This window comes from Telopea speciosissima, chromosome 11, assembly GCF_018873765.1.
Source record: "Telopea speciosissima isolate NSW1024214 ecotype Mountain lineage chromosome 11, Tspe_v1, whole genome shotgun sequence".
Taxonomy (NCBI): domain Eukaryota; kingdom Viridiplantae; phylum Streptophyta; class Magnoliopsida; order Proteales; family Proteaceae; genus Telopea; species Telopea speciosissima.
The window spans coordinates 16,772,549-16,792,857 of NC_057926.1; the positions used below are offsets into that span (position 1 = coordinate 16,772,549).

Below are 20,309 nucleotides of genomic sequence, written 5' to 3' on the forward strand. Positions count from 1 at the left end.
GTTATATGATCTACTTGCTCTCTGGGTTTAGTTGGAAGCTCATCCCTCATGGGACCTCTCTTTTTAGATATGACTGCAGGTATGAGGGGACCGGACGATGGTGATGTGGCGTATTTGTGCATTGACGGCCACGACGCTTGGGATGTTTCTGGTGAGGAGGAGCATGGACCAGAATGCGCCTGTGAGCCCTGCGCTCGTGGTGTGGCTTAGCGCAAGTTTGAAACCTAGTTAGATTTTGGACTATCATTGAGAAATAATGTAATTAAATACTATTTTAGTTTTTGGATTTTATCTACTTGTGTTTATATGCAAAGCTAGTTAATGTTTACAAACCTTGAAATGTTGGAATAAAATGTCACTTACTATATGATATCACTTGTGTAGTTTTTGCACATACTTTGATTAGATTTGTTTTGTGGCATCAGTGATCTTGGTACTGCAAAGTGTAGATCTTAGGAGTTAGTGTGGAATACCGGGGGTATTCCAGTCACATATCCCTAGGTGTAGGGAGCGGGGTGTGACATGTTTCCTAACTAAAGCATGCAAAATATATGTTAACTAAAGAAAAACGAGACCAAGACAGCCTGGTATGTTATCAATTTGGAATCAGTCATTGTCCACTCAATTAAAGAGGCAAATGTTACCTATCAACAAAAGAGAGGCAAATGTTCATGCTGCACACAGTAAGACCAATGGGAGATAATGAATTCTATTCCTCTACCTCGGGAGATGAGGACGGTAACAATTGAAGGGTAGTAGAATGGGAAAACTTGGGCGGGAGGGTCAGGAGTGGTTCTTCCCCAATCAACTTCAGTGATGCCATCCCCAGTGCATATCCAAGAGCTCTTCCTACAGGAACAGCCACTGCATTACCAATCTGACAATATCTGCAGAGAGGGAAAAAAACCAAGTGAGTAGCTACGTTTGACGTGATTCACTAAGAAAACTCAATTGGGAAGACAGAAATTTGAGACTAAATGAATGACCAGTTAAGTAATGTTTCATGAGTCAATAATCAGTCCTGTTGGAAGCATTCCATGTACATGCTGCAGGCAGAGAATCAACAAGTTTCTATTATACAACTGTATTTCTTTTACCAAGCAAAAGATAATTTTACCGTCCCTTAAGAACTCCTTGAGTCAGATCCTTTCCTGACACTATGCCTTAGTCTTCCCTATTTTAAAAAGATAAATACAGGGAAGAGTGTAGAGTTGGAAGCTTGAGTAATAGAGGAGTGGGTAACGAATAAATAATAAAGTTGTAATGGCTATTTTCAAGCAACAGACAACCTCCATCATACTCAAATTTTTTTTGAGAGATAAATTTTGAGAGTTCAAAAGCATGCTAGAAATTGGGCAGTTGAATGTTGGGACCTCTACCATTTCTGCCCATTAAATGTAAAAGAAGACACTCAAGGATTCTAAAGTCTATGTAATGTGTCTCCTCATTTACTATCAACTCTCTTTCCAAAATTTCTTGCATGTGGCCTAGAGGGTGTTATCCACATGTGGCTCTCATGCTTTACAATATATCACCCATATAAGGTAACTTAATTGAGGATAAGATCTAGTGAATCAGATAAATCAGGATTGAAGGGTAGACTTCAAATCACTTTCAGAATCCTCAATCTGGTACATTTCTGTTCAAGTTAACTTTCAGGTTCATGCTTCAGGAAGTCTTCAAAGAAGCCCCTCAAAATTGCCCTTGAACCACACCCAAAACAAAATATATCACTAAATCGTATATGGCTGACAATGAGGCATCTATCCCTGCCCCTATCAATGATATTATGCGCTGCTGGGTTAGCAGTCAGACCATTGACCACCAGGCCCAAACAATATTTCCCATGAATGTTCATGAAGAATGCAAAAATAACTTGGAACTGATTGCAAACAATCAAATATTCAGTGACCAAATTATTCCCTACACAATTTTGATAAATTTTCTGAAGAAAAGACTGATCAAACAAAAAAATAACGAGCCCCACTTTTCATGTCAATACTAAAAAAACTGTAAAAACAAATATTAAAAGGAAAATCTGCCGACTATAAATTTTGAGGGCTCAAGTCCCTCTATCCCCAGGAACCGTTGAATGGTTGATAGATTGACCAATTCAAAGAGTCATTTTATGACCGTCCAGATTGAACGATAAGAGCTTTAATCCAGTCTATATGTACAATGCATTACTTTGTTTTATTAAAAAAGGGAAAAGGAACGGTAACCGGTCGGGCAGGGCGGCATGTACCTTCGCCCAGACACAGCCGTGCGAAAAATGACCGGCACAACCCTGGTCCTTTCCTCCTTTCCAGAGGGGTGTGCCAGTCATTTTGCGTGCGGCTGTGTCTGGGTGCAGGTACACGCTGCACCGCACTACCGGTTAGCATTCTTTATCCCATTAAAAAAATTAAAGGACTGTAAAACCAAGGAGGTTTGAAAAACACAATCATTGATATGTTACCAATGACAATTAAGCATTAAACCACTTAACCATATTGTTTCAAAGCATCTATTTGACATTTGACTGCCAACTGCCAAGCCTGAACAATAAGTACCATTATGTTTATGTAACACTATCTCTCTCTCTCTCTCAGAGCGCCCTCCCCTGCATCCATCTCCGATTTTAGTCTTTTCCTACCCCTTGCTACGCTCCTGTACACAAACCAACCCAGCCCAGTCTCTCTATCTCTCTCTCTCTCACACACACACCCATCTCCGCTTACCATCCACCGTCAATGAAGGATTAAAAAAAAAAATAGGTGGTGTGCAACGGTCCAAGCAGCATTTTCTCCTTTCTGCTGGGCAAGGTTTTGAAACACCTGTGGTATCGGTGCTGAAACTGGTTTGTGTTTGAAGCCTGTGTACAAAGGGACTTCCCCACTACCCCCTCTTTAATTTGAAACACCTGCGGCATTGGAGCTGAAACTGGTTTGTGTTTGAAGCCTGTGTAGTAAGGGACATCCTAACTGCCCCCACTTTAATTTACAGATATTCATTTATTGACTTATTTAGGGATTTACAATTAATAGTTTGTCTTTTAAGCTTTGGCCTCTGTCTCTCTATTTGCATTACCTATTGTGTCGTTACCTGATTTGCTCTAGTTTAACGTGCTAGAACCTGTTAGATATCTTTTTGCTACTGAATCCGAACGTTTCATTTTATTTAGCCTGATCTGTTGTAGCCTAGATAGTTTTCTTTTTTTTTTATATATACCATGTTGTGCTACTAGCTCCTCTTATTGACAGTAGTCTGAACATACCTGTGTACTTTTTTTTTTTGTTAATAAAACTTTTATTGAAAACCCCTTGGGTAACAAACAGAATGAGAATCATACAAAAGCCAAGGAGAAAGAAAGGAAGGGGAAGAGTTGAACCAGGACTGTTGTGTGATAGCACCCGTATCAGCAAGGGTGTTCGCTACAAAATTCCCTTCTCTGTAGGTATGTTGAAAGGCAATGAATACTAAATGCCAAAGAAGAAGCTCGCAATCCTTTAAAATCAAGGAAATTCTCCAGGGAATTGAAAGAGCTTTACCATTATGGATGTTCACGATCATTAGATTGTCACTTTCAATATATACTCTCCTTAAATTATGTTGCACCGCTAACATCATAGCTTTTCAAACAGCCATAGCCTCCGCAACTGCAGCAGATGTAGATCCCAAGCCTTCCATGAAACAGAACAAGACATTGCCCTGATTGTCTCGGCAAACACCCCCAATCCCTGCCGGACCAGGATTGCCTGTACTTGCCCCATCCACATTAATTTTAACTCTTCCAATCGTAGGTTGGATCCAAGAAATATTGTAATTATTTGTTGGATTAGAGGGTGGAGTGTAGGCATTAAGGAACAAGGTACTAAAACTCGGGTCTCGGGACCAACTCGACTCTTGGAAAAACCGAGACGAGTCGAGATCTCGCCGAGTTGGTGCATTTTTTTTTTTCCAACTCGAAGCCTGAACTTTGGGTCAACCCGAGATCTGGACCCAAGATCCGAGATCTCGCCGAGATATGTCGAGTTTTGTCCAATTAGGTAAGGTATTTAAGTGGTAGGTGGGTTAAAATAATGGGTCGAAACCGAGATCCAACCGAGATCCGAGATCTCGCCGAGATATTGCACTTTTCAGTTTCGGATGCCATCTCGACTCGGTATTACAAAAAACCGAGAATCTCCCGGCGAGATCTCGCGAGATTTCGGACTATGTTAAGGAAGTTAGTAGCAAAGAAACGAGCCTTGAACATAATGTTGAAAGGAGAAAGAGAACTGTTGCGAAATATCAGATCAATTTAGGTATTCCATAATACCCACATCACCGTCAATAAAAGAATACCACCTTCACTTTTGTTTAGTTTTAAGCATTGCTGTGTTTAGTTCTATGCACTATGGTAATCTCCTGATATCTTGCTTAGTTTAAGTATGCACCTTTTCAGTTGTGTGTGTGTCTTTTAATGCATTAAGTACCTTTTGTATATTCTTATCTAACATTTATCTATTGTCTTATAGTGGCGTGTCAGGTCAGCAGCCGGCACTTTATTTATTCAGCCAATCACCGTTTTGCATGGATCCTCTTGTTTTCTGATTTCTTGTTCGTTTTCTTGTTATCATGTCTTCTTGTCCTTACCAGGCTAGGGCATCCCCCGTATGCGACACGTCGCATCGACGCCCGGATGCGGTGATAAGTAGGCAAGGGCAAGTGAGAGAAATTATGCCAGCCCAGAAACATAGGCTTAGATTAGCTTCATGGAACATTGGATCCATAACGGGTAAGAGCTTGGAGTTGATAAATGTTATGAGGAGACGAAGGATTAATATAGCTTGTATCCAAGAGACTAGAGGGAAAGGGAGCAAAGCTAAAGTGTTGGACGATTTCAAACTTTGGTATTCGTGAGACCAAAGTAATAGCAATGGAGTGGGAATAATAATAGATAAAGATTTAAAGACAGATGTAGTGGAGGTCAAAAGATTGGGTGATAGGATTATATCCATCAAACTAGTGTTGGAGAAAGAGGTTGTCAATATTGTTTGCGCTTACGTGCCCCAAATAGGTTTGGATGAGAGTTGTAAATGCCAATTTTAGGACCACATGGATGAGTTAGTGCAGGGTTTTGGCCAAGATGAAAAGATTATTATTGGACGTGATCTGAACGGCCATGTTGGGAGAGATTGTAGAGGCTATGAAGGTCTCCATGATGGCTTCAGAGTTGGGGAGAGAAATGAGGAGGGGACCTCAATCCTAGACTTTGCGGTAGCTTGTGATCTATCCATTGTGAACACTTTCTTTGAAAAAAGAGAGGAATGCTTAGTTACCTACAGAAGTGGGATTCATACCAGTCAAATAGATTTCTTCCTAACTAAAAGCACAAACAGAATGTTGTGTAAGGCTTGTAAGGTTATTCTTGGGGAGAGTCTAACCAACCAACATAGACTGGTAATCTTGGATATGTGCCTCAGTGCACAAAAGTGTAAGAGGAGGGAACCTATGTACCCTAAGATAAGATGGTGGAGACTAAAAGGGGAGCCCCTAGGCACATTTATTGAAAATGTGGTCAAACAAGGAAAGTGGGACTTTGAGGAGACCAATGTGATGTGGAACAAGATGATGACTTGTATTAAAAGGATTACCAAAGAGGTTCTAGGGGAAGCAAAGGGTAAGGCCTCAGGCCCCTAGAGAGACTTGGTGGTGGGATGAGGAGGTCCAAGCAGCCATCAAGATCAAGAAAGAGAGGTTTAAGACATGGCAACGGACTAAAGATACAAAAGATAAAAAAAAAGGTATAATGAGGCCAGAAACGAGGGTAAGAAGATGGTGGGGATGGCTAGGGTGAGGACTACGAGGAGCACTATATTAATCTAAACACAAAGGAAGAGGAAAAAACTATATAGAAAATAGCTAAAATGAGAGAAAGGAAGAGTAGAGATTTCGACCAGGTGAGATGTATAAAAGGGGAGGATGGAAGAGTGCTGGCAAGGAATGAGGACATTGTAAGGAGATGGGATGAGTATATTTGTGAGCTTCTAAATGGGGATAGCTCGAATATGACTGAATCAGTCACTTACATTACTCGTCAAGACACCACACTTCAAAGTTATGTAGGAAACGTTAGTGCGATGGAAGTTAAAGAAGCCTTAAGAAATATAAAAGTTGGTAAGACACCAGGCTCCGATGAGATCCCAATAGAGGTGTGGAAGGCACTAGGAGTTCGTGGGGTATATTGGTTAACCAAGTTATTTAACAAGGTTATGATCACAAGGAAAATGTCAAATTATTGGAGGAGAAGCATTGTAGTTCCGGTTTGCAAAAATAAGGGGGATGTCAAGAGCAAAGAACTAAAACTCAGGTTTTGACTAGGTTTCGACCAGCCAAATTTCCGAGCTGGTCGAGTTGGTGGAATTTTTTTTTTCAACTCGAAGGCTGGTTTCAATGGGTTTTAGACCTATTTTGGGGTTGAAACTTGGTACTCATGGTCTTATACATACGCATGGAAGGTAATCAAAAAAGAAAGAACTCATCTTCTTTCTTTTATCACTTAGGAGCCGTGCGAGATGAAAGTCTCATGCACTGTTTAGAATGAGAGAAAGAAGTGAGGAGTCCTCTTTTCGACTCTGACTCTCCTACTCCAGTCATTGCTTTTCTTTCTGTTACTTCGAAAGTAGCTGCTTCAGCTTCAGCCACTCGAATTTTCGATATTCCTTTTTATTTCTCATCAAATGAATGGCATCTTCTTCTGGAAATCCTAGCGATTCTTAGCATGATCCTATTTTAGGCCATTTAAACACAATGGCAGTATCAGATTTTGCAAAAACATAGTCCAAAAAGAAGCTTCACTTAATGGGAAACCAGAATAGACACTTACTTATACCAGAAACCAGGACAGACACTTATTTATGCCTAATATCATATAAGTTAATGTTTTTGTATTTGTATTCCATTTACTTAAGATATTATTCATAAATAAGCAAATACCCCCCCCCATTTGAATCCAATAAAAATAGTTAAAAAATCAAATTCCAAAAGGAAAAAAAGTCAACCCCCAGATTCAAACCCGTAACCGCTTAGTCACAATGGAGCAACATTACCGTTGTCGTATGGATCATATCACATAAAAAGAACCTCACACTGTATCTCAACAATAACATGTACATACTCAAATCAACACTTATTGGAAAGATGAGGGGAAAATTAAAATAAAAACTAAGAATATCCATAATATAGCTAAACTCGCAAATTGCAAGTTACATCAAGTAGGCAGATTCCATGCCAAAGTTGGAAAAAGAAGAATTCTTGGAAAGCTTGGAGGGTACCTCTCTTTTAGTGTCCCACAAAACCTGTAATAATCGGGAAACCCTTGTAATCTTGCATATTCCCGAATAGTGAGGACTCGATCTTGCTCAGGATGCAAAGTTACCTGAGGGAAATGAAAAGCTCTCAGTTGGGCATACATTAAAGAAAAGCAATGTATTTCATGTACCAATGTTGAAGGGAAAAAAAAAAAAAAACTAGAATGTAAAGATACCTTGTTGCGAGGCTCTGGCGTAGTAAATACAGTTGGCACTGTCTCGTCCCACCATAGTCGTGCAAAAGGTCTACATAAATTACAAAATATTCAGAAGAGACAACAGAAAAAGGAATATATGCATAAATCTTAAAGTGTATAATCCTCACCTAAGAGACTTTCCTTGGAGTAAATTCAGAGCATAATCTGGAGCCTGTCAATAACCAAAAACAAAAGATATACAGAAGCCTGGATAAGTTAAATATGAAGACTGAATAAAAGGCCGTACCCAGTGCACAAGGCTCCCGCGTTTAGCAGGGTCTGGGGAGGGTCAAATGTACGCATCCTTACCCCTGTTTCCAGAGAGGCTGTTTCCAGGACTTGATGTAGACAAGCATGCTGGGCTACATTACAGCCGCAGGAATAAGGAGGGCAGCAGGAAGGCAGCAACCTTATGGGCTTCATAAATTTTAACTAGCTTATTTCTTTCCTATGTAATTGATTATGATCCTTTTCGGGGCAAACTTTAAAATGTTGTCTCATTGGAATTGCATTTTAACTTTTATTGGGAATATAGTCTCTTTCTTGATATAGTTATCATTTTTAATTGAAATTCTTGAAGCATATGTAATTGGTTTTTTTTTCTTCGTAGTATATAATCTCCATTGAGGTCCGGCCTTGGTGCAACGGTAAGGTTGCTCCATTGTTACCAAGTGGTCACAAATTCAAGTCTGGAAACAGCCTCTCGGCGTAGCAGGGGTAAGGCTGCATACATTATAACCCTCCCCAGACCTTGCAGTGGCAGGAGCCTTGTGCACTGGGTACGCCCTTTGTTATTTCTTTCCTAATTCAAGTAGGAATATTGTTTATTGGTTGTTTTTAATTTCAGTGAAATTGTAAGTACTCCTACAGTCCTACTTAAGATAGGAGTTGATTTGCGGTTTCATAGTTTGAGTATGACTTGGATTTTTGTTCTATATATACAATGTAAGGCTGCTGACCCAGAAATAATTTGATTAATTAAATTTGAGATTGGGTGGGGGGAATGAAATCTAGAGTTTAACTTTCATCTAAGAAGGTTGACTTTTCTGTAGACTTTGACTTTGGGTTGACTGGGTAGTTTGACTATTTCTTGAGATATTGTGGTGGAGGACCGGCAGAGGATGTGAAGAAATCTGAGAAGGGGATATCAGAGTTGCAGGGGGAAGAGAAAGAGATCACACAATCGCACACTCTCACAGAGTAAACCCAATAAACTTCTATTCAGTTCATTGTCTCCATTGTTGTGTACATGCAAGTATTTAAAGAGAGAAAAAACTAGACTCCTATTCTAACTCTAAAACTGAAAATAACAACTTGTAACTCAAACTCTAACTCCTACGTATTCAAGCTAAAACAAATAAAAGCCTTAAAATAAATAAACTAATTACTTCCATCCTTAGTTGGACCAAAAACCATTGGAACGGTTCTGTCTTGGTTTGGGTTTCCTAAGCCTATCATGTTGGTCAAACCAATCAATTGATATTGCATCAATTTTCCTCCTCCGAAAAGAACTGCTCCGTCAAGTTTGGAAAAGGACCAAGGAGACCGTCTAAGGCAACACGCTAGAGAAGGAATGATCTCGCTACTTTCCTGAGTTTAATGTCGAGGAGATCCTCAATGGCGAGAAACTTCATGGTTTTGTTGCCGTGATTGAAGGAGTAGGTATTCGCATACCCACAATGTTGTGCCTTCTTATCAAACAACCATGGCCGACCAAGAAGAATATGATAGACCTTCAAGGGGAGGACATCACACTGAATTGTATCCACGAATCGACCAATAGAGTAGATGAGTAAACACTTATCTGTAACCTTGAGATTAGTATTGTTCACCCATGCAACTTTGTAGGGAGTTGGATGTGGCTCTGTTTGCAATCCCAGTTTACGAACAGCGTCTTTAGAGACGACATTAGTGCAACTACCTCCATCAATCACCAGACTACATAATTAGCCATTACACTTTACATGGGCCTGAAAGATACTGCTGCGGCACCAATCTTCATCCTCAGTGACTTTGTGAGTGGTCAAAACAAGACAAAGAACATAACAAGGATGTCGCTCCTCCTCATTGTCATTGTCGTTGACTTCACCTGGTTCAAGCTCTGGCGGTAAATCAACTATTTCAACACTAAGATGCTCTTCTAGACTACAAGGTATAAAAGAATCCTTATCAACATAAGCTACCAAGCAATTGGGGCCATAGTTGTAAAGGCATCGCCAAGGCGTCACCTAAGTAAATGTTTTTATATATATATTTTTTGGATGCATACAAATTTCATTACCAAAGAGAAATGGACTACAGAAGCCCCTAGAAGGAGGAAAGAAAAAACAAATACACAAGAGGCTTCAAGAAGAAGCCTGGAGGGAGGAGAGGGGGAGACCCCAGGAGACAACAATATGCCTGTTCCTTGGGGAGTCAATACAATAACTGGAAACAGCAGAGAGCTTTGCTTTGATATCGAAGGTAATGGAATCCCAAATCTGGCGAAAGGATCTGGAGTTGGAGATCCATTTCCTGATGTTTCTCTCCATCCAAATTTGGTTGATGGCAGCATAAAAAGCTAATTTTCCCATGGAGTCGCAAATAGAAGAACCCACAAAAGAAATGTCCACCCAAATCCATTCTCTAGGCCAAGGAAAAATTCTTCGGCTTCTGGGCCAGCATTTAGCAAGCACTCCTTTCCAGACAAAGGATGAGAAGCGCACTCAAATAATAGATGATTAACATCTTCATTTGTGTTCCAACAAAGGCAGCAAAAGGAAGAAACTGCCATATGCTGGTAAAGCAAGAAGGACTGCGTTGGAAGGCAGTTTGTGAAGACCCACCAGGCCGTGAAGCAGTGCCTAGGGATGTGATGCTTGAACAATAGGAGCTTCCGCCATAGAGCTAAGGAGCATCTGGAGCGATGAAGATCCAAAGCTGTCTTAGAACTAAAGGAGCCAAACGAGGAAGGGGATCAGACTACTCGATCACGTGTCCTAAGGGGGTCTCTATGAATTTAGGGAAAGGCATTTCACACATCAATTACGGCCGGGAGGTCTGAATTTGGGGGAGCCCAATCATCATATTGAATAATAGCAGCAACCAAGGCCATAGTTGTCAGGGCGTCACGGCGATCCAAGTCGGTGGAGGTGTGTCACGTCGATACATCGACATGTCGCCCGCCATGGCATTGCCATGGCGATCATGTCGACCATGTTTTATTTTTTATTTTCTCTATTTTTAATGTTTTAATAGATGTATACTCAAGCCATGTTTTATTTTTTCTCTATTGTTTCTCAAGTTTTAAGGATGGCAATCTTGTAATTAAGCAGAATCTAAGAAAGGGCATAAAAGGGTTTTGATTTAATGACTAAGGGTAAACTTGGAGGGATGTGTAAAGTATGGACAAAGGGGAATAAAAGAAGAGAAGGGTACTTTAGGAAAAAGGCATAAATAAGGGTTTGTAATAACCCACGATCGGATTATGGATTTATGGTTGTCTTCAACCTTACGACTTCAGCCCGGGATGGAAAAAAGACAAGATCGAAGGAGATAACTCCTTCAACTCTTCTCGGTGCAGTCTAAACCTTTAGGCGAAGCATCGCCACATCATGTTCTATCAATTCCAGCAAGAACTCATCACAGAAATCAACAAAACAAGGAGTATTTAATTCCTGGAATCAGATCTGGCGACTTCTTAGTTGCAAAACAGAGACAGAGAGACAGGAAGAAGAAATCGAAGAGGGAAAGAGAGACAGGAAGAAGAAATCGAAGAGGGAAAGAAGAAATAAAGAAGAAATCGAAGAGGGAAAGAGAGATAGGAAGAAGAAATCGAAGAGGGACGCCATGGCGTAGGTCGACATTCATGTTTCTCCAGCGCCAGGACGCCATGGCGACGCCATGACAACTATGACCAAGGCATGCCTGGGAAGACCCAAGTTGTAAATGGCTCTAGGGGTAACAAGATGGAGGAGAATTCCCATGGGATGCCAGTGATCCAGCCAAAGCTTGGTGGAGGTCCTGTCATCGATATGAGTCTAAATGGCTCCAATGACAGAGAGGCCAAGAGACAGAATCTTGCGCCAAACCCAAGAAGAATCAACTGATAGAGAAGCCGTCCAGATAGAGTCTGACCGAAGCAGCCTCGAATATACTCAATCCACCTAGATACTATTTTCCTTATTAACAAGCTTCCAAATCAGCTTGGTGATCCCAGCTGAATTGACATCTTTGATTCTTCTTATGCCAAGGCCTCCCTCCTCCTTAGGGAGGCATACAGAAGCCCATTTGAGGGGGTTAGAGGAATCTCGAGGAGTCCTTTCCTTTCCAGAGGAAGGCAGCCATAAGGGTTTCAAGAGACTTGATGGTTGCATGCGGAAGACCAAAGATACCAGACCAATAAATGTAGGAGGATTGCATGACTGACTTGATGAGAACCAGCTGACCCGCATAAGATAAGAGCTTGCCTTTCCAAAGTTAAAGCCTCTTGTAGATAGCATCAAGCATAGGGGAACAATGATGAGCGGAGAGCCAAGCTGGAATTACAGGAAAGCCCAAATATTTGACTGGGAGATGACCAATAGAGAATCCTGTCTTCTCTTCCAGGGCAGATTTATCAGTCTCAGAGATACCGGCTAGGAACAAAAGAGCTTTCCTAGTGTTGATGCGAAGACCTGAAAGAGAAGCGAACTAATGGAGGCAACCCATAAGTCTCGATAGAAGACAAGGAGGCCTTGGAGAAAACCACGAGATCATTTGCAAACGCCAAGTGGGAGAGCTTGATTGCTTTACATTTGGGAATGGGCTGGATGAGCTGCTGATTTGTGCAACATTGGAGACTTCTGGAAAGAACTTCAAGAGCCAAAGTAAAGATGTAGGGGGAGAGCGGGCACCCTTGACGAATACCTGTCTTGAAGGAGAAGTAACCAGCTAGACTACCATTAACCTAAACCGAGAAGCAAGGAGTGGCAATACATTGGTAAATCCAATGGAAAGGAGCAGGGAACCCCATCTTGTTCATTACCTTCACAATGAAATCCCACCCCTTAAGGAGTCAAAAGCCTTGTGAATATCAATTTTCATGAGAACTACAGGAAGGGGAGATTTTCATGCAAAACCTCTGATGATTTCATTGCATAGAATAATATTGTCTGAGATGCTCCTCCCAGGGATAAAATCCGACTGATTAATATTAACCAGCGAATCCACCACTTTTTTTAGTCTAATTGCTAAGATTTTGGCAATGAATTTATATAAAAGATTACATAGCGAGATCAGCCTGAAGTCTGACATAGAAGAGGCACCCTCCTTTTTGGGAATGAGGCGAAGGAAAGTATGGTTAACACCCTTGATCTGACCAGGATTAAAGAAGAAACTCCTAATAGCTTTGATGAGATCCTCTTTGATAATATCCCAAGAAGCAGTGAAGAATCCCAAGCTAAAGCCATCCGAACCAAGGGCTTTGTTAGCCTTGAGGGAATCTATGGCAGCCACAATTTCCTCCTCCAAAGGAATGGCCTGAAGAGAACTAAAGAACTCGGGGGGATGAATTTGTTGAGCAAATTATCCGGGATTTGATCCAAGGAGGCAGCACTAGAGCTATTAAAAATGTCCTTGAAGTAGCTAACTGCAAGGTCTTTAATGTCTTTTACTTGGAGGACAACAATGCCATCAGGAGCCTCAGGCTGAAGAATAGAATTGCAATTTGTTCTAGCTTTCACAAATCGATGGAAGTAGGCAGAATTTGAGTCCCCTAGCTCCAACCATTTAATTCTAGACTTTTATCTTAGGAAGCTTTCCTCTTGAGCTAAGAGAGTACTGAGCTCTAAGGAGGCAGCCTTGTCTTCTTCACAAGCAGCCCATTATGCAAATCAGATTGAATCCTGATCTTTATGTTAGACGCCCACAAGTAGCTGCTGCCCCTCCTGTCCTCGCCGACCCTGTCACGCCTACTTTTGATGTAGATCCTCCTACGGGTATTATTTCAGTTGCTCCTATTGTTTCTGATCTTGACATTCCAATTGCTAAAATAAAAGGTATCCGTAGTTGTACTAAGCATTCTATTTCTAATTTTTCCTATTCAGCTTTAGTTGAGGCCCATCCCCTTCCTAAGTCTGTGACAGAGGCATTATTTAGTATTGGCTGAAGGACAGCTATGGAAGAAGAATTAAAGGCATTAAAGGTGAATGATACTTGAGATCTTGCACCGCTGCCACAAGGAAAATCTGCCATTGGTTGTCAATGGGTGTATGCAGTAAAGGTGAATCTTGATTGCTCTCTTGCTCGGTTGAAGGCCAGACTTGTGGCAAAAGGTTATGCACAGGTGTATGGTGTGGACTATGTAGATACCTTTTCGCCTGTTGCCAAACTTACTTCTGTTCGTATCCTTATTTCTCTTGTTGCCACGTCTCAATGGCCCTTGTTTCAGCTTGATGTCAAGAATGCGTTCCCGCGTGGTACTCTGCAGGAGGAGGTCTATATGGAGCAACCTCCAGGTTTGTTGCTCAAGGGGAGACTGGAATGGGGTGTAGATTGAAAAAATCTTTATAGGGTCTGAAATAGTCGCCCCGTGCTTGGTTTGGCAAGTTCACGGAGGTGGCTCTTTCTTTTGGCTTCTTCAGGTGTGGAAGTGATCACTCATTCTTTTATAAACAGTCAGGTGTAGGAAGGATTTTTCTGATTGTGTATGTTGATGATATTATCATCACTGGTGATGATTCAGTTGGTATAGCTGAATTGAAGTCATATCTTCAACAGAAGTTTCAGACTAAAGACTTGGGGAAACTGAAATATTTTCTGGGGATTGAAGTGGTTCAGTCCCAGAAGGGAGTTTTTCTATTACAACGAAAGTATGTGTTAGATTTGCTTACTGAGACAAGTATGCTTGCGTCTAAACCTATTGACTTGCTAATGGATCAGGGTGTGAAACTTGTTGCTGATGGAGGAGATGTTCTTGGTGACCCTGAGAGATATAGAAGATTGGTGGGTAAGCTGAACTATCTAAGGTTACCCAATCTGACATTGCCTTTCCAGTTAGTGTGGTGAGTCAATTCCTTTCCTCTCCGCGGACTACTCATTGGGATTCAGTTATTCGCATTTTGTGGTATCTGAAAAAGGTTCCAGGTAGAGAAGTGGTGTACCAAAATCATGGGCATAGTAGAGTTAAAGGGTTTTCAGATGCTGATTGGGCAAGATCTCCAAGGACAGGAGGTCGACTACTAGATATTGTACCTTTGTTGGAGGGAATCTTGTCTCATGGAAGAGCAAGGAACAGAGTGTTGTGGTTCAATCTAGTGCTAAGTCAGACTATCGAGCTATGGCACAATTGACTTGTGAATTAATGTGGATACAACAATTACCGTTTGAGTTGGACTTCAAGATTCCAATTCTTATGCGGCTATAGTGTGTAACCAGGCAGCGGTTCATATTGCTTCTAATCCTATGTTTCATGAGAGGATGAAACACATTGAAATTGACTGCCATTTTGTTCGTGAAAAGATGCAAGGTGGATTGATTCTTCCAAGTCATGTTCGAACCGTAGAGCCTTGCCGATGTGTTCACTAAACCTTTGGGTAATGGGCATAGTTGTCAAGGCGTCACCTAGGCGCTGCCTAGGGCGTCCAAGCGGTTTGGTTGTGGCCTAGGCGACAGTCACCTTATTGTAGGGCACCTTGCACTGGTTGGTTTTTATTGGTACCAGGTTCCGGTATTGACCCTTATTTAAGTAAATGTTTTTATATTTGTAATTTCATTTACTTAAGATATTAATGTAGTTTCATTTACTTAAGATATTATTCATAAATAAGCAAATACCCCCTATTTGAATCAAATAAAAATAGTTAAAAAAAATAAAATTCCAAAAGGATAAAAGGTCAATCCCCCAGTTCAAGAACAAAAAATTGGATTTTCGGTAGTAGGTGAAATTTTCAACTTTCAAATGCTAGGGTTTTTCTCAAGTCTAAAAATTCTATAAATCTTAATATGGTAAAACATTGCTAAAAAATAAGAGTACGGTTTTCATTTGTTTTGATATCTAAAAAAATATTTTTATTCAGAGCGACTTTGACAGCATTCGCACAGACCAAATAAGGTTTGACCGGAACATAACTTCTTCTAATAAATCAGATTTAAGCACTTTTGGATTTGTTGGAAAGCTGGCTTTGTGCTCTAACTAATACAAAAAGTCTCATGTAAAACTAAAATCATTTGACTAGTCAAACTTCTTAGAAAACAAGGACATCTCTCCAAATCGAGAGCAATTTAATTACTTATAGATAAGCTCATATTTTCTAAGAACAGTATAAACAAAAAGTGAGACTAGTACAAACCAAATGTATGTTTTGATAGTTTTAAACTTCCAATAGCTTGCTTCTTCAGTTCTGCTGTCTTCTAGTTCTATGCTGATTTTTTATGACTTGATGTGGCTTAATATTGATTTTTTATGACTTGATGTGACTTAATGTTATTTTTTATGACTTGATGTAAATGTTGATTTTTGATCACTTAAGGTGACTTAATGTTGATTTTTGATGACTTGAGGAGGCTTAATGTTGATTTTTGATGATATAAGGTATATATTGTACCATACTAAAATATTGTAGCACACTAAATAATTTTAGAAAAGGGGGAAAATAAAAAATAACACTTGAGGATGCCTTGATTGCCTAGGCAAGCACCTTGTCGCCTAAGCACTTAGGTACCTCTCCACCACCTTGGGTCGCCTTGCCGCCTTGACACCTAGGGTAATGGGAGGATAGAATATATTTGTAACAAGCTAGGCATGATTGATATATATGCTCCAGCTTGAGGGGGAGTGTTAGAAGTCATATAGAGGGCCCAAACAGGGTCTCGGGATTAACACCTGACGCTAATCCAGAGACATATTCTGGGCATTAAGTGAGGCCCTTTTTTAGTCTTTTCCCTTACCCTAGTCCTTATATTGTCTTGTCTCTTTTCTCTTTGTGGTTAATAGAAAATTGATTACGGTTGCAACTCTTCTCTCCCTCTCTTCTTCTTCTCTTCTTCTTATCCTTTGGTTTTCTGCAAATTACAACTACCAACTGGAATACCTGAGGCAAAGTAAGAACCAGAAGGGGTAGCAGGTGCAGATGCCATGGTTGGTGCAGTGGAAGAAGCCTGTAGCATGCGACGAAAAGCTAGGAGTTCATCCTGAGTAAGCCCAATGTTAGTAGAGGGGGCAGTAGCAGCAGTAGTAGAAGATTCCGTAAGATTTGCCTTGGGTATGGATTTCACACGGCCCCGTTTGGCCTCAAAATCAGCAGGCTTCCCATGTAACTTCCAGCATTGAGCCTTGGTGTCATAAAGTTTGTTACAATGTCCACACTTGACAGGCTCCTTGGAGGCAGCAATACCACCATCAGTAATGGGAATAGAAGTGGGGCTGGAAGTAGTCTGTAGGGCAGATCGATCAATAGTAGGAGTATGCAACATAGCAGCCCGACAAGTAGTCTCTTTGGCAGCACTCCAGATTTGATGGGCTGTTTCCATAAGTAAAAAATTGTCGGACAGATCTGATTGCATAGAGTTGATCAAATAAGACATCACCATAGCATCATGAGACATCCACTTCTCTTGTGGAGAACCAGGTTCAGCTGGCATGGGGTAAGTCCCAAGGATATGGCCAGTAAGGCCACGACCAGCAATGTCAAGTAGGTGGTTTAAGACCACTTGAGGTAATTTGTGCCATTGAGTTTGATAAGAGAAGCAAGGGAAAGAAATTATGTCTGGGACTATCCATCAATCCCAGAGGTTGCATAAGAATCGTCTGAACCTGTCATTGGTGCAGCCAAACAATGAAGGGAACAAGAAAGGACCCAATGCAGTCAGCCAAGAAGAACCAACAACCTTGAGATCGATATCAAGAAAAGAAAAACTGGAATCTCCAAAAAGTTGCAGAATCTGTGGCTGAAACTGAGGTCAAGGGATCCTCTTGATGGCAGTAAACACCTCCGAAGAAAGCAGCAACAAGAAGCAGCCAAGCAGACCTAACCCAAAAAGAATCGATTGGTGTCAAGGTTTTAAAAAAACCTGAAAATAGGATCAATTTGAGGTTAGGGCCTTCAAAGGAGGAATGGGAAAACAGGATCGATTTTGAGGTTTTAAGAAAGGTCGATAGTTGCTGGTTAGGGTTGCAGAGGAAGCCCCAATCAGGGGAAGATCAACCTACAAAAAGGTATTGAGGCTTGATCTTCAAACTTGGGAAGCTTCAATATCGCAAAAAGAAGGGCAGCAACTTTTGGGCAGTGATACGGTTTATGTCATGGAGAAGATGAGGTGGGTTTAAGGGCCGCAATTAGTTCATAAGATCACCTCATTAGTGCTGCCCTAAGATGAAGGGAAAGAACCAAGAAGAAGAGGAAAACAAAGATCAAAAGGAGGAGGGAGAAGAGAAAACGATGGAAGGAAGGAAGGGGGTTTTGAGACTTAGATCAAAATAGGGTTTTAGGGTTTATCTCTGACACCATGTTAGCAAAACAGAAAATAGGAGAATGGCTTGAGCGAATAACTTGTTCACTCAGCCCCTTTCATTCATAGCTTTCAATAATAGGGCAGAATTACAGATATGTCCCTATACAGCCAATTATGCTAGTTACAGGGAATAAACAAAGAGAAAAAACCAAAAATACCCTTATCGGGTTACACAACTCAACAATATCTAAACCAGATTTTAATGGGCTTTTTTTTTTCTTGGGGCTGGTGGGGGTGGGAGGAGATGGGATGGGGGAATCTTACCAGTGGTTTTCCAGATGGCAGGAGCACTCGTTCCATTTTTGGATCCAACCCAACAACATTGTCAGCTCCAACAATTACACCTGGGAGGTCCCTAAAGTTTGCTCCCTATAAAATGAAAAAATTTAGAAGAAAAAAATTTAAGTGATAAACATATTGACATAGAATGCTTTTGCTTAACCAACCTTTCTCTTTGGGATTTGACAGACACGCAAATAATTGTCTTCATTTAATGGAAGAGGCCGATGATCATATAGTACAGATTTTTTAGTTATTTCACCATTCGACATGGAACCCATCATCTCTAGACATTAAAGCAAAGATAGCTCGTCAAAACCACCTTCTTAATGGGAGTGGGGGGAGAAGAACTATGTGGAGGTACAAGAGTTAGTAGTCTGCACTGTACACAATTATGCCAGTATAAAAGATGATGCATATGATTTGAATTATTACACTTATGGAGGTTGGATCATGCAAACACCAAATGCAGGTGGAAAGTTGAAAAAAGAAAGACAACTACAACATGGGGGCCACAGATTGGGTTCTAACCCCGTGAAAAGATAAGCCATGTCACTAGGAAATGTCCAAGTCCAAAGTTGCTAATATTAAGTCATATTCAACAAAACGCTTCACTAATATGCATAGATAGCTACTGGCCCTCTTGCTATTATTTTCATGTCTCTTGAATAGACTTGTGATGAAAATGTTAACCCTATTAAGGGGTTTATATAGAGTGTTACAAGAGTGGAAAGCAAAAGGAACTAAAATCCTAACCCATCGAAATCCAATTGAAGCTGAAATAGATTAACATGACCTAAACTAAGCAACTACATGGTGTGCATCATGTATGACACTCTGCAAATAATTCAATAATTCAACATTCATCACTTTAAAAACCTTGAAATGGAAGTGAAAATGAATGTATGAGTCAAATTTGAAAGTGCCTCAGTGAAAGTCCAGCATTGAGTTCCTGCAGTTACTAATTTAGTACAGTTTGAGTGCTACAGAAAAGCAGATTCAGAGACACTAGCTAGGAAATAGGGGGGATAACACCATTTAATATCAAGATAACATCCACAAGGTGTACATGCAATTTCTAACTTCATGCCAATGGAATATTGATCTTTAATATTGTAAATATTAATCAAACACTTGAGTGAAATATTTGTATAAATTTACTGCAGTAGAGGTGATGCAACTGCTAGCAAGAAGAGGAGAAGAGGGTAACTAATGCAGGTAAGTCACCTAAAGGGCTTATTTTATTGAGAATAAACTTTGGATTGGGTTATGTAGGTGTCGGATTTTTTATCTGTTGGATTGTATGGGCAAGAATACCATGGGGGTATTCTGGACATTTTACTCTTTCTATTATGTGTACAGCCATCTTGGCTATGTTAGGGGCAATTATGTCCTTTTATCTTTTGACTCTTTATTATAAATACATTGCTTGGGGTCTGCCTTAGACTATCCAAGCCTTACTCTAATTCTGAATCTGTTAACATGGTATTAGAGCAGGTTTCGAATTAGGGTCTTCCCTCTCTTCTATTTTCGGCTTCTTCTTTCTCTTCTCTCTCTCGGTCTCCTCTCCTCTTCTCTCTTTTCTTCTTTTGCTCTCTATTCTCCAATAGGGCAGAACTGATGAGGTGATCAATAGATCCAGCTGCTGCCCTTCATCACCTCATTCAATGCTAAATAATTCTGCTCGATAGGACCCAATACCCTGCTGCGATATTTGAAGCTTCAAATTTTTTGGGTTGATTCCATCTCAACTACAAGGAACCAATCTCCCTTATTGAAGATCAAGAACTGCAGCAGGACTTTTTTGGGACAAGTTCCTATCTCCAACCTTTTTAGAAGACCAACTTAGATCCCCTACAGGCCTTACCTTTATTACTGCTCTCTCTACTGCTCCATTCTCAAGAATGTCATTGATGCTATGTCTGACCCAAAGTAGAGACAAGCCATGTCTGAGGAGATGATGGCACTTGAGAAGAATGGTACTTGGCAACCTGTTGACCTTCCCAAGGGACGTGTCCCAGTTGGATGC

The 20,309-nt window shown here is 40.6% G+C and overlaps 1 protein-coding gene across 1 annotated transcript in view; it reads right to left on the reverse strand.

Moving 5' to 3' along the window:
* Positions 1-665: 665 nt before the first annotated feature.
* The window catches only part of LOC122646680 (DNA (cytosine-5)-methyltransferase CMT2-like), an 83,828-nt gene continuing 64,184 nt past the window's right edge, over positions 666-20,309 (reverse strand). Inside the window, exons 17-22 of the mRNA XM_043840272.1 lie at positions 18,448-18,566; positions 18,266-18,370; positions 7,660-7,703; positions 7,511-7,580; positions 7,299-7,402; positions 666-887 (exon numbers count right to left, since the gene is read on the reverse strand). Coding sequence (XP_043696207.1) covers positions 710-887; positions 7,299-7,402; positions 7,511-7,580; positions 7,660-7,703; positions 18,266-18,370; positions 18,448-18,566 — 620 coding nt within the window. The 3' untranslated portion in view covers positions 666-709. The remainder of the gene's footprint in view (positions 888-7,298; positions 7,403-7,510; positions 7,581-7,659; positions 7,704-18,265; positions 18,371-18,447; positions 18,567-20,309) is intronic.